Here is a 15,725-nt window from a genome sequence, read left to right as displayed (position 1 = left end):
GGGACTCACACATCAAGAGTGAACCCCCAGTGGGAATGCATTCATGGAAGTAATGCTTTTATTCTTAGCCTTAATTTGTATGTAATTCATGGATGAATTCCGCTAAACTCAACACATTTTTAGTTTTGTCTGTTTCATATTTCGCTAGGCAAGAATCACGGTATGCTGTGTTTTCTGTGCCCCAGAAAGGCTGCAGGGAGATGCATTCCTGTGACTACAGTGCTGATTATACATGTACCCAACGTGAAAACAATCGCCTGAGACACTAGCTACACAGGAACATGAGCACTTTGCTATGTAAAAGAATTTATGACAGAGTTTCTTAAATTGAGTGGTTGGATTTTGAAACTTGGGGAGGGGCAGCAGAGACTTTTCTAAATGCTGTTTTAGATTGAAGCCTGGCTTGTGCCATTTTTCTGCCACTCTGGTAGATGCCAGCCATTGGGATTTCCCAATCCTCCCTTTTAGACTCTAAAGCCTTTTGGTATAATCTTTGGAAGTAAAAGAAACTCATGGCCGGGCGGTGGTGGCGCATGCCTGTAATCCCAGCACTTGGGAGGCAGAGACAGGCGGATCTCTGTGAGTTCGAGGCCAGCCTGGTCTACCAAGGGAGTTCCAGGACAGGTTCCAAAGCTACAGAGAAACCCTGTCTCGAAAAACCACATGGAATCTGTGTACATGTTTTTCAAAAAACTGGTTGAATTATAGTCTGTTCTATCAGGTAATTGATAGCTGAAAAATCTGTCGCAGACAGACAAGTGATAAATATCAGTAGATCTCACCTTTTCTCTTTTATGTTGTTTTATTTGCACTTATGCAACTTATTTGCACCGTGTAAGTAAGCCCTGTGTCAAGGGCCAGAGCACTAGTTGCTAGTTTTTTCTAATAATTTTCATATGTTCTTAAGTGTGTGGCCAAGCTAATTTTCAATAGTTTGCATTGTATATGAGCCTTTTGGAGTCCAGTGCACTTTCTGGTTGTTGATGCTGTAGTTGATTTCTCTCTTCTTCATCTCAGATGTCTTTCTGTTAGTGGAGAACTACAGTATATGGCCCTATCCACTTGACAGAATGGGTTTCCTAGCACCTTGGCTTTTTCGTGGGCTCATCTGTTTTAAGCCATCAGAGGACTGTAGCACTGCAAACCACAGTAGCTCCAGTGCCAAACACTTAGGAAGTTCCTATTCAACACAGCTTAAATCCTTTTAGTAAGCAGTTCCCATCCTGGCCTCTCCTTAACTGATTTCATACCAAAAATAGAGTAAATGGAAGCCATACTATGAAAACAGCACTCAACAGGAGGAGGTTCAGCTCTGTCCCTGCCACTATTCCCACTGGGCTGTAGAAATCCCCTTGTAGCAACACAACAAAGGAATATCCTTGGTGGTGTGTATGTGTGTGTATAAGGCTGGGAGTGGGGTTCACATTCTCTGATGGAGCTTTCTGAAGCACTTTTATTTTATGGGCCACATCCTTTAAGAGAAAGGAATAAGTTATTCATGGCCGTAATGTACCAGAGAATGAAAGTGGTTCTTAGGAGGCTTTGTGCTCCACTCTGTCCACACGTGAGATCAGCGTCCACCTTTGGATAATCGCCTGACAGTGATCTGTTCACCAGCTGTAAACTCTTCATTTGTGTCTGTATTTTCCCTCCACAGTTTAAAACCATAACAGTGATGAACTCAGACACAGCGAATGAAGTTATCAACATGTCACTACAAATGTTGGGGATAACTGTAAGTTACTCCTGCCAGATTGTTTTCTTTATATAACATGGTCTTACTGTGTAGCTTAAGTTGGCCTAGAGCATTTGATTCCTTTGCATCCACCACCTAGATACTCTTTTAAACTTTGGTATTTTGTATTCAAAATAATGTTTAGTAAATTAGATGTAAGTATGATCCCTTCCATCATGATACAACCAATAAAAAGGTTACCTTTGCCCCCAATGTAAAAGCAAGAAAACTTGTATGTTATCATGAATATGCAAACTGTTCAATCTTAACACCTCTGAGACCTGAAGACCATCATGGTTAAAGTAGAATTTTAGAGTAATCATATATATTTTTATCACAGGTCCTGCATACATACACAAAAATTTTGGTGAAAGGTTCATAGGAAAGTTGTAACTTCCTTTACTCCCTTACCACTGTTCCGCTGGCCATCACTCCCCTGATCTTGTGATGCTGCTTTTATCCTAAGACTCAATCCCCAGATGATTACCAGTTCCCGAGGTTTTGCTCTGTCATAGCTTTTGTGCTGACTGGCTTCAAGTCCTAAGAATGACAGCTGTTTCCTCTTAAGAATTAGTAAATAAAAGCACAGCTTTGAATTCTGTCATAGATTTGAAGAGCATTACTGAGCTGACCATGTTGGTCTGTCTCACTTTGAACCTGACCCTTAGGTTTTTGGAGTGAGTTGTGAACGTTGTTAGTAGGAACAGTCAGAATACTGAGAAGGAGATGAGGGAGAACTGGAGAGCTCCTCCCTTTGCCCCTACCCCTGCCAGCACCCCATGGAGAGTTCCTCTGTTAACTGTGGGGCTTTATTTGTAAATGTACTATGATATAAGCCGTCAGGAGGCTCAGCTGCTCTTGGGAGGAAGAGAGCATTCACCTCTGGAAGTTATCCTCCTTCATCCACGTTTGTTGGCACACTGCTCTAGTGTGAGTGCCCTCGCACACGTGTGTGCACACAATAAATGTGATACATTTTTTTTATTGAGAAAAGGAAAAAAATGTTTCAGCCTCCTTCCAGCCTCCCATTTCCCTCCCCCTCCTCCCACCCTTCTCCCCCTCCTCCCACCCTTCTCCCCCTCCTCCTACCCTTCTCCCCCTCCTCCCACCCTTCTCTCCCTCCCCCTACTCCTCTCCCCCTCCCTCTCCAGTCCAAAGAGCAGCCAGGGTTCTCTGCCCTGTGGAAAGTCCAAGGTCCTCCCCCCTCCGTCCATGTCTAGGAAGGTGAACATCCAAACTGGCTAGGCTACCACAAAGCCAGAACATAAAGTAGGATCAAAACCCCGTGCCATTGTCCTTGGCTTCTCATCAGCCCTCATTGTTCGCCATGTTCAGAGAGTCCGGTTTTATCCAATGCTTTTTCAGTCATAGTCCAGCTGGCCTTGGTGAGCTCCCAATAGATCAGCCCCACTGTCTCAGTGGGTGGGTGCACCCCTCATGGTCCTGACTTCCTTGCTCATCTTCTCCCTCCTTCCGCTCCTCATTGGGACTTTGGGAGCTCAGTCCAGTGCTCCAGTGTGGGTCTCTGTCTCTATCTCCATCCATCACCAGATGAAGGTTCTATGGTGATATGCAAGATATTCGTCAGTATTGCTATAGGATAGGGTCATTTCAGGTTCCCTATCCTCAGCTGCCCAAGGAACTAACTGGGGACATCGCCTTGGGCTCCTGGGAGCCACCCTAGGTTCAAGTCTCTTGCCAACCCTAAGGTGGCTCCCTTAACTAAGAATATTTGCTTCCGTGCTCCCCTATCCAACCTTCCTTTATCCCAATCATCCTGTTTCCCCAAGTTCCCCCCATCCTCCCCTTCTCACTTTTCTCTCCCCATCTTCCCTTACCACCATCCCACCCCACCCCCAAGATCCCAATTTTCTCCCGGCAATTTTGTCTACTTCCCATAGCCAAGAGGATAACTATATGTTTTTCCTTGGGTTCACCTTCTAATTTAGCTTCTTTAGGTTCACCAATTGTAGACTCCGTGACTCTTATTTATGGCTAGAAACCAATTATGAGTGAGTACATCCCATGTTCATCTTTTTGGGTCTGGGTTACCTCACTCAGGATAGTGTTTTCTATTTCCATCCATTTGCATGCAAAATTCGAGAAGTCATTGTTTTTTACCACAGCGTAGTACTCTACTGTGTATATATTCCACACTTTCTTCATCCATTCTTCCATTGAAGGACATCTAGGTTGTTTCCACGTTCTGGCTATTACAAATAATACTGCTATGAACATAGTTGAACAAATGCTTTTGTCATATGATAGGACATCTCTTGGGTATATTCCCAAGAGTGGTATTGCTGGGTCCAGGGGTAGGTTGATCCCGAATTTATATCAATTAAATGTAATACATTTTTAAAACTTTATTATGACATGCTACACTTAAGACATCATATTACTACTTGTTTTAGATTTGCTCTTACCCAGACTACTAAACCCATAATTATAAAAGGAGACTGCTTTTCATTTCCCAGCCACCCAGACCTGCATAATCACATAGACACTATATTAATTGCAACACTGTTTGGCTGATGGCTCAGGCATATTTCTAGCTAGCTCTTATATCTTAAATTAACCCATTTCTATTATTTTATATTTTACCATGAGGCTTGTGGTTTATTACCTCTTGCTTCTCTGGGTATATGGTGCCTGCCTGACTCCACCTTCTTTCTCCCTCTATCTCTGCTTGAATTTCCCGCCTTGCTATATTCTGCCCTGCCGTAGGCCAAAGCAGACTTTTTAATAACCAATGGTAATAAAACATATTCAAAGCATACAGAGAGGAATCCCACATCACATAATGATTCAAGGCAACCAAAATTTGGGATTAAAAAATATGAAAAGTAGCCGGGCAGTGGTGGCACACGCCTTTAATCCCAGCACTCGGGAGGCAGAGGCAGGTGGATCTCTGGGAGTTTGAGGCCAGCCTGGTCTACAAGAGCTAGTTCCGGGACAGGCACCAAAGCTACAGAGAAACCCTGTCTCGAAAAACCAAAAAAAAAAAATGAACACTAAGATTTAGTAATATAGTTAAAATGTAATTAAATTTTATATGCACTGGATAAAGTTGGTATTTCAACATTGATTTCTAACCTACATAATCATACCTTGGAAGAGAGTGCACAATTTTAAGTTAAGAAGGAATATTAACTACTTGATGGTGCATTTTCTCAGTTTTCTCCTTTAAAGTCTGATTGTTCATACCAAAAATATGTAATTAGTAACTGAGATTATTTTATTATACCCATTCGAAGATATAGCATGCAATATTTCTGACATTGCCTAAAATTTGATTTTTTTTTAGATTGTTCCTCTTCTGTGTGTGCATGTACTTGTGGCCAGGAACAATGTATGCTATATACAATAGCCCAGACCCTAAGAATACTAAGGCCAGGACTTTAACTTAGTTACAAGTTAAATTTGCAAGTTAATAAAGTTGCAATGAAATGCTTACAACAGACTTGGGTACCTCTATTCTAGTTGCACATGAGAATTTTGCCTTGTTCTCCTGAAGGATTCAACAAAGTCCACATAGTTAGTATCCTTTTTTTTTCAAGAGGGATTTATAGTATTGTTGGGTTATAAATCACTAGTGAATGATTTTACTGTTTTCCATGACTGGGCCTGTTCTCTAGAGAGAATTCTTATCCTTTCTGTCCCCAGGACTGGATGGAGTTGTTCAAACTGAAGTCAATGCAACTAGCTATCCACCTCCAGAAAGCCTCTTGGTTATTCTCCTGCTCAGAAGCCACTGGGTTAAACACTGGCCTCTGTGACCTGACTTTAGTCTCACAGACAACCCTGTTTATGGTTTTCTGGGTAAGAAGGTTGTCTTGCAGGGACACATTGGATACTATTCTCTGAGACCATCTGAGAATCTCAGAAGTCAGGATCAGCCTTGTAGAACCAGGAAATGTAGCACCTTGGTGGAAGGGCTTGCTTAGGCTGTCACACTCTGTGGACCACTGATAGGAAGGGTCTAATTCCATTGCAGTTTGTGGGGTCCTAGTTCAACACAGGGGTTGTGGGCACGGGAGGACCACTAGTGATGGATCCTGTTTTTGGATAGACTAGGATTTGACTGTAGGAATAAGCACTACTATCCCCCAAACCATATGTACCCCATGAATCTAAATAACATAAAATGCCCAAACTCTCCCCATTCAAGTACCTAATGTAAGATTTGTTTTGGTGTTTCTTGATCCCAAGGGCTCCGAGAGAGATTACCAGCTGTGGGTGAATTCAGGAAAAGAAGCAGCTCCGTACCCACTTATCGGTGAGTGCCCGTCACAGTCTAAGGCGGCAGCATGGTTCCTTTGCTCTATAATCTCAAGCCTAAATGTTACTCTATCAAGGGCTTACTATGAGCTAGACAATGGGATCTTTTCTCTCGGGCTGCTAAGGACTGTAGTTGGGAAACATATATTTTCCTCTTGGCCTTTTCACTTTATGAGCAGATCTTGCCAAGCCTTTTATCGGGGGTTTCTTCCCCGTGAGAGAAGAGTATCCACTGGAATTCCTCCTGATGATTTGTTTTTCAGAGGCTTGGGTTGCCTGTTGTCATTCCCGCCCCTGCTCTGATGACAAGGCTGCCTCTATACAGAGTACTGTGTGTGGTATAGTGGGGCATTGTCACCCATCCCCGAGCACGTAACATCTGCTCTGTCCCAGAATTCCCTTAGCACCACAAAGGAAGTGACACTAACCCACTTTAACTCCTAAAGTCTTCATTGGCTAGTTTACCAGCTAACTAGTAATCTTCTTTACAAGCTCTTTAGCCAAATTTCCATTTGTTTTTAGGATTCTTTTTTTTTTTGCCTATGAGATGAAACAATGCCTCACTATGTAGTCCAGGCTAGCCTGAAATTCAAAGCCCCACTGTTCTGAGGAACCATTAATACGTAGATTATAACTTACCTTATTTCAGCTATTTATTTGAAAATATTTATTGATTAGTAAATTCTCTCTATCAAATAATTAATTATAATAATTATCAAATTAAAATAAGGTCTGGTATCCATTTGAATCCTCTAACAATAAGCCACTCTCTGCCTGTGGGATCCTGTGCAATGTGTGTTGTGCGCATCATTTTGTGCAGTTCTTTGTCGGCAAGGTCACTCCTGAATGGGTGAGCACTTCAAGTGGTGTGAGTAGTTAAAACCAAACTTTTCTATGAAATGTTTGTGTACTCTGACATGCAGGTAATAGGAAGCCACCATGCATGCTGAGGGCAAAACTGTCTCCCTCAGACTGGTTTGCTTTTAAATGCTATCATACATGCAAGAGTGAATAAGCAACAATAAAATGTTATTTTAAAAACAAAATAAATATTTAAAATAATTTTATTAAGTTAGAACTAAATAGGTGGTATTTTAGGCATAGAGCCACTTGAAACTTCACTGAGTACTACAACTCTACATGATGTCATTGCAAACTTTGCTAATATCATTTACAAAGCCATGTACATTAGTTGGTGATCACTCCTGTAGACTGGTTTTGTAGTATTGCTGTTATAGGGGCCGTCCTGCCTTAGTCTCTGGAGGTTGCTGTAATGTCTAAATGTCAGTATCATACCTGCCTTGTATACCTGTGTCAGGTGCCAAGGAAGGGATTGCTGAATTCCATTCAGTGATTATAGGTGACAATGTACTATCTTTGCTTAAAGGATCTATATCATGGCAGGATTGAAAGATTATACCACAGCAGTGAGTTTACTGGGAGTCTAACCAACAAAACTCAGGTCATGGTCAGATGTGCAAGGTTGATTTTTCCTTAGTTTGTAAGTTCGTTGTTGCATCTGTATTCTGAAGCTAGTACAGTTCTTTTGACTGTTGCCTATGAACACTAACCTCAAAGAGAAGTAATTCAGAGGCACTAGTCCCAACACTGGAAACAACTAATCATGTAACTAACAGAATAAGAAAACGGCCTTTGCCAGGCAGTGATGGTGCACTCCCTTGATCCCAGCACTCAGGAGGCAGAGACAGGTGGATCTCTGTGAGTTCGAGGCCAGCCTGGTCTACATAGCAAGTTCCAGGACTGGCTCCAAAGCTACAGAGAAACGCCGTCTCCAAAAACCAAAAAGAAAGAGAAGGAGGAAGGGAGGGAGAGAGGGAAAGAGGGAGGGAGGAAAGAAAGAAAAATGGCTCCCACACAGATGTGCTAGATAATAATCAGATGAATCTTTGGATCTTTGGAAGATTGGGGTGTGGTCTTGTTGTTTTGTTTTGAGACATGGCCTTGGTAGCTCAGGTCCTGTCTTGCACTCACTAGAGCACCCAGACTGGTCTCAACTACAGTGATTCTCCTGTTTGGCTTCCCAAGTGTTGAATTTCAGTCATGAGCCACCATACCTTTATTTTTGTGTTCAGGAACACAAACAATGAAGGGGGCAGCTCACAGCTCCATTGCTAGGTTGTAGTGACCCTTACCAGACAGGCATCTTTGTCACTATTTTCAAACATAAGTTTACCAACTAGTGTTTCCTTGTTTGACCTATACAGTGCTTGTATGACAGCCAAGGCAAATATTGTCCACCATGAACTTAGAATACAGATCACTAAAGATTTACAGACCCTTTGGTGTCAAGGGAGAAAATAAGACACTCTTAAATAATCTTCGATGCAAACCTAGAGAAGGTCAACTATGCAATTCATAAACTGATGTCTGCAGTCCTTCTAAGGATTCTTTGAAGATTTTTTTCCTCCTCTCACCATTCATCCGCTGTGAGACAGCCACTCTGATTCGGCAGAGCCACCTGCACTATGCAGAGGCCCCGTTATCAAGCAGGCACATGGATCTTTCATTGAACAAAAGGACTCTTTATTCCGGATATCCCAGGTGTAAATGACCGTTCACTCCAGCTTGCAGCACTTGCTGGTGGTACTCAGTCGGCCTGAAGTCTGTATTTGGTCTCCCTCTTTGTAGGACATGAGTACCCTTATGGAATTAAAATGAGCCATCTCCGAGACACTGCCCTCCTGACACAAGGATCCAAAGACTCAGCCACCCCATCCCAGCTCCAGGAGCCTTTCCTCATGGAACAGCTGCCACGGGAGATGCAGTGCCAGTTCATCTTGAAACCCAGCCGCCTGGCGACAGCCCAGCAACTGAGCGGTGAGTCGCCCCCCTCCTTCATAGAACCGTCTTTCAGCAAAAGCTTGCATTCCTGAACACAGATTTAGTACAAAGGCAAAGACCCGACTTCACCCGGATGAACTTACAAGTGTGGGTTTTCAAAAGAAAAGACAGGATCTTGGAAGTGGAGTCTATAACTGAGCATAGGCCCTGCTGGCTCACACTCAGAAACAAGGGGAAATCATCTGTCCCCTCTTCGCTTGCCAGCCTTTCCCCTTTAACCTTATGCCCATTGCAGTCAAAGGCCCAGGCGATGCTGCAGGTGCATCAATGCCTTCTTTGTACTGTAATACACTCCTCTGTGTTCCCCATAAATGATCACATTATAAAAGGGAGCCTGTCCGTGATGGGTGTCAGAAGAGTGTGATGCCCTGGCTGGGATCTTGAGCCCAATAACTATGTGAAGACTAATATGATTTCTCCCGAGGTCTCCCCCTTAGTCTGCTAATCTGACTTGAATTCCCTGTGAACATAGCTGTCTCGTTGCTACCCCATAATAAAGGCTGTATTATGGTAACTGTGATGTTCAACAGAAGGGCATTATAGTTTGCCCTGACCCAAGCTTGCACTAACGCTCTCAGTCTGAAGCAAGACTGTATAGAGAAACAAAAGAAAATTGAAACCCGAAAGTATAAGGGTGATAGGAAATTGATAGTGTACTTCTATGTCTGCCTTTGTCAGCTGGCCCAGTGAATAGTGACTTGCCTTCTGCAAATGAACAAACTCGAGGAGTAAGAGATTTAAAGAGAAGGCATGGACCTCGAGAGATCAGAGGCCACCCTCCTTCCTCATGACAGATTATTGGCATCAGCTGAGTGCCAGATGAAACTCTTCATCTGTGTTCCAGTTCCTGCAGCCTGGGGAAAATGCGCCTTTTCACTTCTCTCCATTTCTGACCCTACTTTAAGGAGAAATGTGTGTTCAGTTATCCAAACTTAGAGGGAAGTAACAAATCAGCACTCATTATAAAGGTTCTCCTTGCTTTTAGTGTTAATATGCTTTGCAATGGTCTTTTCAGTTGAGACCTCCTCTAATACGTTTAAATTCTTTAATTTTTCTCATACTAAAACACCTATAAGTTTCTAAAATAATTGCAGTCATCAGGTACAAACTCAGTTTGATCCCAAGTTCTGTTTTATTGGGCTAAAAAGTGTGTAACTGTTCTCTTGTTCTGTTGTTTGCTCGTCCTGTCATCCCTATCTCCAAGCCCATATTCCTCCTTCCACTGGCCTACCGAGCCAACTCCTCCCCTCGCCTACGAGTCTACCACTTTCACCATATCCCCGCGTACGTGTGCATGCTTCTGTATGCGTACATGACCCGAACCCATGCTCATCACAATCTGTCTTGAGGAAGACCTCAGCTCCTTTACGCTTCCCACCTTTCCACATACCTAGTGCAGTCGCATCTCTAGATGACTGCTGAGCACTCTGAAGAAATCCAACAGCAGAAGGGCAGCTTGGAATCACTAACAACCAACCTCAGACAGGCTCTCATGTGGGCTGGGCCATCTGAATCACCTGCTTTTTACACATCTCCACACACAAGTCAACCTTGCTGTTGTCTGCTGATGGCCTGGCAGATCAGACAGCAGGGGTTTCCCAACCTCACCAACGCCAGCCGTGCAAACATGCTCAAATTCTAATCGGTTTTTCTTCCTTAGAGTAGTTCCTAAGGTTTTTCATCTACTCTGTCCATTGGCCTGCATTCTTTTGTTCTTTGGAAAGACCATACTAGCACCACCTATGCTCAGGGAACCCAGGTGAGGGAGAGAGCAGCTAAAGTGCATGCTCCCAAGGCACCCACATCACCTCCTCTGCAGCTACCAACAGCAAGTGCACTCCCATGTATAGATTTGGGTGTTGTGTGAGTAGAGGATTTCATGAAGTGCTGCTTAGAAAGTCTCTGGCTTTTTCTGTAAGGGGCCTGGTATTAAAATGTATTGACCATACAGAGTATTGACAGTGAAGTTCTGAAATTGTTTATCTGCCTATAATCTATTTGATAGAGCATGATGAGAAAATTATTTGGATGCTATGTGAGAAAAACCAATTTACACAAATTTCATATTGGTAGAATTAAAAATCTAAATTCAAAATCTAATCAAACACAGTGTCTGCCAATGAGAAGAATTAAATTTCAGAGGAAAGACATATCATTTTGCTTATTTGGGATTTGCAGTTCTTGACCTAATCATAGAAGTTGAATGCAAATGTTCTTATCTATAATGGAACTTTAATGTTTCATCTTAAAACATTTCACATAGCTAAGTTTTGCTAAATACTTATGCCATTATAAAAGCATACTGGCCGAAGTTAATGCGAGCTCACTGACTCCGGACTGACAACTGGGGAACTGTGCAGGACCAAACTAGGCCCCATGAATGCAGGTGACAATGGTGTGGCTTGGGTAGTGTGTGGGGCCACTAATGCATGAACTGACTGTGTGGAGCCCACTCTCTATGGAGAGATACCTTGCTCAGCTTAGACACGGGGTGGGGGGGCAGGGAGGTTGGTTCTGCCTCAATGAGGTGATGGAACAGACTTAAGTTGACTTCCCAGGGGAGCCTTACCCTCTCTGAAAAGTGGATAGGGGTAGGTTAGGGGAAAGGGGAGGGGAGGAGAGGAGAGGAGAGATAGGGAACTGGAATTGGTATGTTAAAAAAAATTAAAAGGAAAAATGAAAAGTATACAATTTTAATTGTGCATCTTTCTCTCTTGAGTGGCATTTGTAGAATTTTATTTGATTCTTATTCTTTTGACAGTTGCTTCTCAGCATTTCATTGCAAATTAATCACCTCAGTCACAGTTACATGTGGAAATTTTCTTTGCTCTTACATCAAAGGTTTCTAAGACAAGGAAGGAAGAAGAACTACCGCTGGAATCGGGGTGAGCTTAGGAAGTCACTGCTGTAATTGCCTTCAGATTGGTTTTCCTGGGACAGTTTTCTATCCGCACACTAGTCTGCTTACGGCGTTAGATCAGAGCCAGCTGTGGCGGTGCCCATCTGTAATCCCAGCCCTCTAGATGCTGAGGCAGGAGAATTACGTGTTAAGAATGCAACAGTAAAGCAACTAGACATTCTACCCATGAGATTACCGGCCTGTGTGATGATATTTATGTTACCAAACATTGTCTACCTGGACCTTTGCGTTTTATGGATCACTTCCTCAGACCACAAGCAGCACTGCAAAGCTTAGCAGGGTGGGAATGAAGCCTTGCCTAGCTCCTCCGTCCCAGACCTCGCTGCCCCACTGTCTGTGCCCACTAACATGACTTCACCTCATGAACCGACCACCCTCTGCCATAACTGTGGGCTGGATGGTCAGTATTCTCACAGCTTCCGTTGCTGTCTTTCATGTGAAACCAACATGCCACCATCGAGATTGCTTTCAGTACCTACATCTTCACTGTGATACAGAAAACATGAACATATGATTCCATCGCCTTCCTTCCCACCTTGTGGGGCCCAACTCATAACGTAAATCAGAATTTAAAAGGAAACTGGAGGGTAAGGCAGGAGAGCTGCAGATCCAGACACTACGCCAAGCAAAACAATCCTCCGTCTTCACGCTCTCTCACATGACATCGGGCTGGCCGCCTGACCTGTACTCGTATAGCTTATGTTGTCAGTGCATAGAATTGGCCCGTCCTTACCCAGTTCACATACTGCCTCTTACTCGTGGCTCTTGGATCCGCAGAATTCACATTAGCCTTAGGAATTGCTTACTCCTAGGAAGTAGCCATATTGCCACGGTCTCTCGTGTATAAAATATTTTTTTCTGATATTAATGAGGAGATAACAATGGAAGATAATTTCTCTCTGTTAATATTTTATGCTTCCTGGCTTAAGTAAGCCATAATTAGACACACAAACCTCCTTATCTGCATTTCTGAGAAAGGCCTCCTCTCGTTAACTTAAGGAAAACATCCTCTTCTTAGGAAACTGAGGTAGGAGTGTTAAGAATTCAAGTCTAGCCTGGTCTGTATATCATGAGATTGTGTTGCTCATGCCCGCCAAACGGAGTGGAGGTTGGTTAAACTGGTTTCAGACACTTGGACAAATTATGAAAACACTGATAATTTTAAGTTTGCTTATATTGAGTTTATATCATGGAAGAACCTTTTTTAAAAAATCTAGACTCAAAGCAGTTAAAAAAAACTAAAGTTAAAACAGTTGAAAATTCAAAGATTGAATAAATAAAAGTTCCTCTAGAAAATTAAAAAAATATGTTAGATCCCTGAAACTTGCCCTGGACACCAATCAACAGCTCCACTGTATTGAAAGGTTCCAGATATAAACATCAAAATTACCTGAACTCAAGACCCAAGTGTCACTTTTAACAAACCTTTGTCCCTTCAAGGTCATTATCCCTACTTTGCCTCTTTATCTGTACCATGTACAACACATAAAAGATCACCTGTGTCCTTAATCTGTGAGAGCATTTATCCCAAATCTTTTGCTCAGTGTCAGGAACAAAGCAGAATAAAGACTGAATGGTTTAGTTACACCTAGAATGCAGACATTGGGGTGAGCAGTTTGGGTGGACAGTGGGGTTCTGAGTGTGCTCTGAAGGGAGCCGTCCACACTCCAGCCCAATCAGAAGCACATCTGTAGCACTACAGGCCACTGCCCGCATCTGCTCAGACCCATGGCTACACTGCATGCGAAATGAACTGTATAGACGACGGTAAATCACAGGACACTTTGTACTGTTCCCCTACATGAATGTGCTACTCTGGGAAAATATTAGTTGTGTGGCCAGAAGACAGTTAGTTAAAGCTTTTTTTGTTATACACTCTAAAATTGTACGAATTCAATTAATTTTTGTAAGTCCTGAGTTTCATAATGTAAATATGAAAAGAACCGAGGAAAGCTAACTTTACACTTAGTTCACTACACATCTGTGTTGCCCTTATGGCAGCAGCGTCTTTTCTTTTGTCATCGGCCTTTGTCTTTTATAAAGAAAAGAGTACACACTAAAAAGCTGGAAAAATAAGCATCAATCATTTTTTTCCTCAGTCCTGGGGAACCTGAAGTCTCACACTAAATGTTATGCACAGCAAACAGGATGACTGTCACTACAAACATGTAAGTGCATGGCCCAGCTGTTCCTGGATCCTCCGTCTGCATCCATAGGACAGTGGGTGTGCAGCCTGGTGATAGAGCAGTCTTAAGTATGTGAAAGCGAAACATCAGATGGGAGAGTTTTGAAATGTGTAAACCAGAGAGAAAACTACTCAGCATGCATATTAGCGTTCATCTTCTGTGGACATGTGCACAGGGTGGGAGGCAAATCCCTTCCTGGATTTAGGGAAGAATTGGTTCTCTTTTCTGTTTTGCTGTTCTGTTTTTGTTTGGAATGGAAGCTAGGAAGATCAAAGCAGGAAGAGAGCACCAGAGCCGAGCAGAGGAATGATATTCTTTTCTGTCTGTGTACTCCTGACAGCTGTTAAACCCATGGAGAATGGGTACCAAGAGACGTTCTCTACCAGGAGGAGCCGGCCTGGCATCAGGGTAACTTTAACAGAGACCCACAATCATGCCTTGGGCAATCTTTTTCAAAATTAGTCTAGTATTCCTCTCCATAGGTCTTTGACAGATAACATCTTTTCCTATTTAAAGCTAAGGAAATAGGAAACTCTAGATGGGTTGTGTAAATCAGCAGTGTGAAGTAGGCTCCTGACTCCATTGTCAAGAGCACTTCACACCCCACTGCTTTCCTACTTGGCAGTAGCACAAGGAAGATAAGTGTGGTTGATGGTCCATAGTCAGGATGCTGTTTAGTAAAATGTTGCTCATTTGTTTATCAGCCCACAATCTGTGTCATAGTTGGTTTAAGCAGATTATTCTGAAGAAAGAAAATGCTGATGTACTTTATAGTCAGATGATACAAAGTGTTCTTTGAAATTAGCATTTGATACTGCAGACCACGTTCTCCTTGGATTATCTCCTGTTCGTATTCTGTCATTAGCCCGTGTTGGCAGCAGAACGTCACTTCTAAATAGAAAACACTCTGAGCCAGCGTCTAGTGACCGGTTCCCGGTGCCCTCCCTGGAGTAGGCAGCGAAGGGTGTAAAGGTCTTCAGATCTGAGTTCTGTGACTTTCATTGCAAGCCTTTTGAATCTGCATCACGAGTGCTTGCTTTAGGTCTTATCCCAAGATGTGAGCAGATTTTACCTGTGGGTATTTGGGGTCCCACTCTGCTTCCCTCTTTACCTGTCACTGGCTATGGCTGCCACTGTCTTAAATCCCTAGGTCTCCCAGCCAATCCGAACAGGTCTCTCTCCAGATGTTTCCACCCTACCACCCTAGAGCCTGCTGGGTTCCACTAGTCAGCATCCACACTGCCGTAAACACACTTTTTGAAATTGTGTATTGGAAAAGCTGCATGGGAAATTTTGCAGTTACCGAGAAAGGGAACAAATGTAAGACGTTAGCTTCCTGTCTCTATTATCAGTCGGATGAGACATCCGATCACAAAGCACTCTGTGTTTCTAGAAACATAAAAATGACTCCTCTTCTTCTCCCTCATCTCTCCTCTATCCTGTCATTCTCTCCTCCTCTCTCTTTTTTAATTGTAACCGAATTCACTCTTCTGCTTTTCTATATGCCTGTCTCATCTTTAATATGTGTGTGTGTGTTGATATAAAGTACTTTCTGATTTAAGTTGTATAGTTCAGAGAGAGAAGTGGTTTTGTTGTTGTTGTACAATATTAGAGATGGAACTCGGGGCCTTGTGCACGGCAGTTACTCTATCACCGAATGACATCTCCAGCCTAAGAAATGTAACTTCTCTATATTTTAAGTTTTAGCACCAAGACTCAGGTCAGCAGGCCAGTGATCTGC

At 42.9% G+C, this 15,725-nt stretch overlaps 1 protein-coding gene across 1 annotated transcript in view; it reads left to right on the top strand.

Moving 5' to 3' along the window:
* Arhgap20 (Rho GTPase activating protein 20) overlaps window positions 1-15,725 on the top strand; it is a 92,369-nt gene that overhangs the window by 61,057 nt on the left and 15,587 nt on the right. Inside the window, exons 7-9 of the mRNA XM_075965917.1 lie at window positions 1,658-1,735; window positions 5,948-6,014; window positions 8,666-8,854. Of these exons, the coding sequence (XP_075822032.1) occupies window positions 1,658-1,735; window positions 5,948-6,014; window positions 8,666-8,854 (334 nt within the window). The remainder of the gene's footprint in view (window positions 1-1,657; window positions 1,736-5,947; window positions 6,015-8,665; window positions 8,855-15,725) is intronic.

Source organism: Microtus pennsylvanicus, chromosome 3 (assembly GCF_037038515.1).
Source record: "Microtus pennsylvanicus isolate mMicPen1 chromosome 3, mMicPen1.hap1, whole genome shotgun sequence".
Classification (NCBI taxonomy): Eukaryota; Metazoa; Chordata; class Mammalia; order Rodentia; family Cricetidae; genus Microtus; species Microtus pennsylvanicus.
The sequence above is the reverse complement of the archived record's forward strand: the minus strand, read 5'-3'. Positions and strand labels throughout refer to the sequence as shown.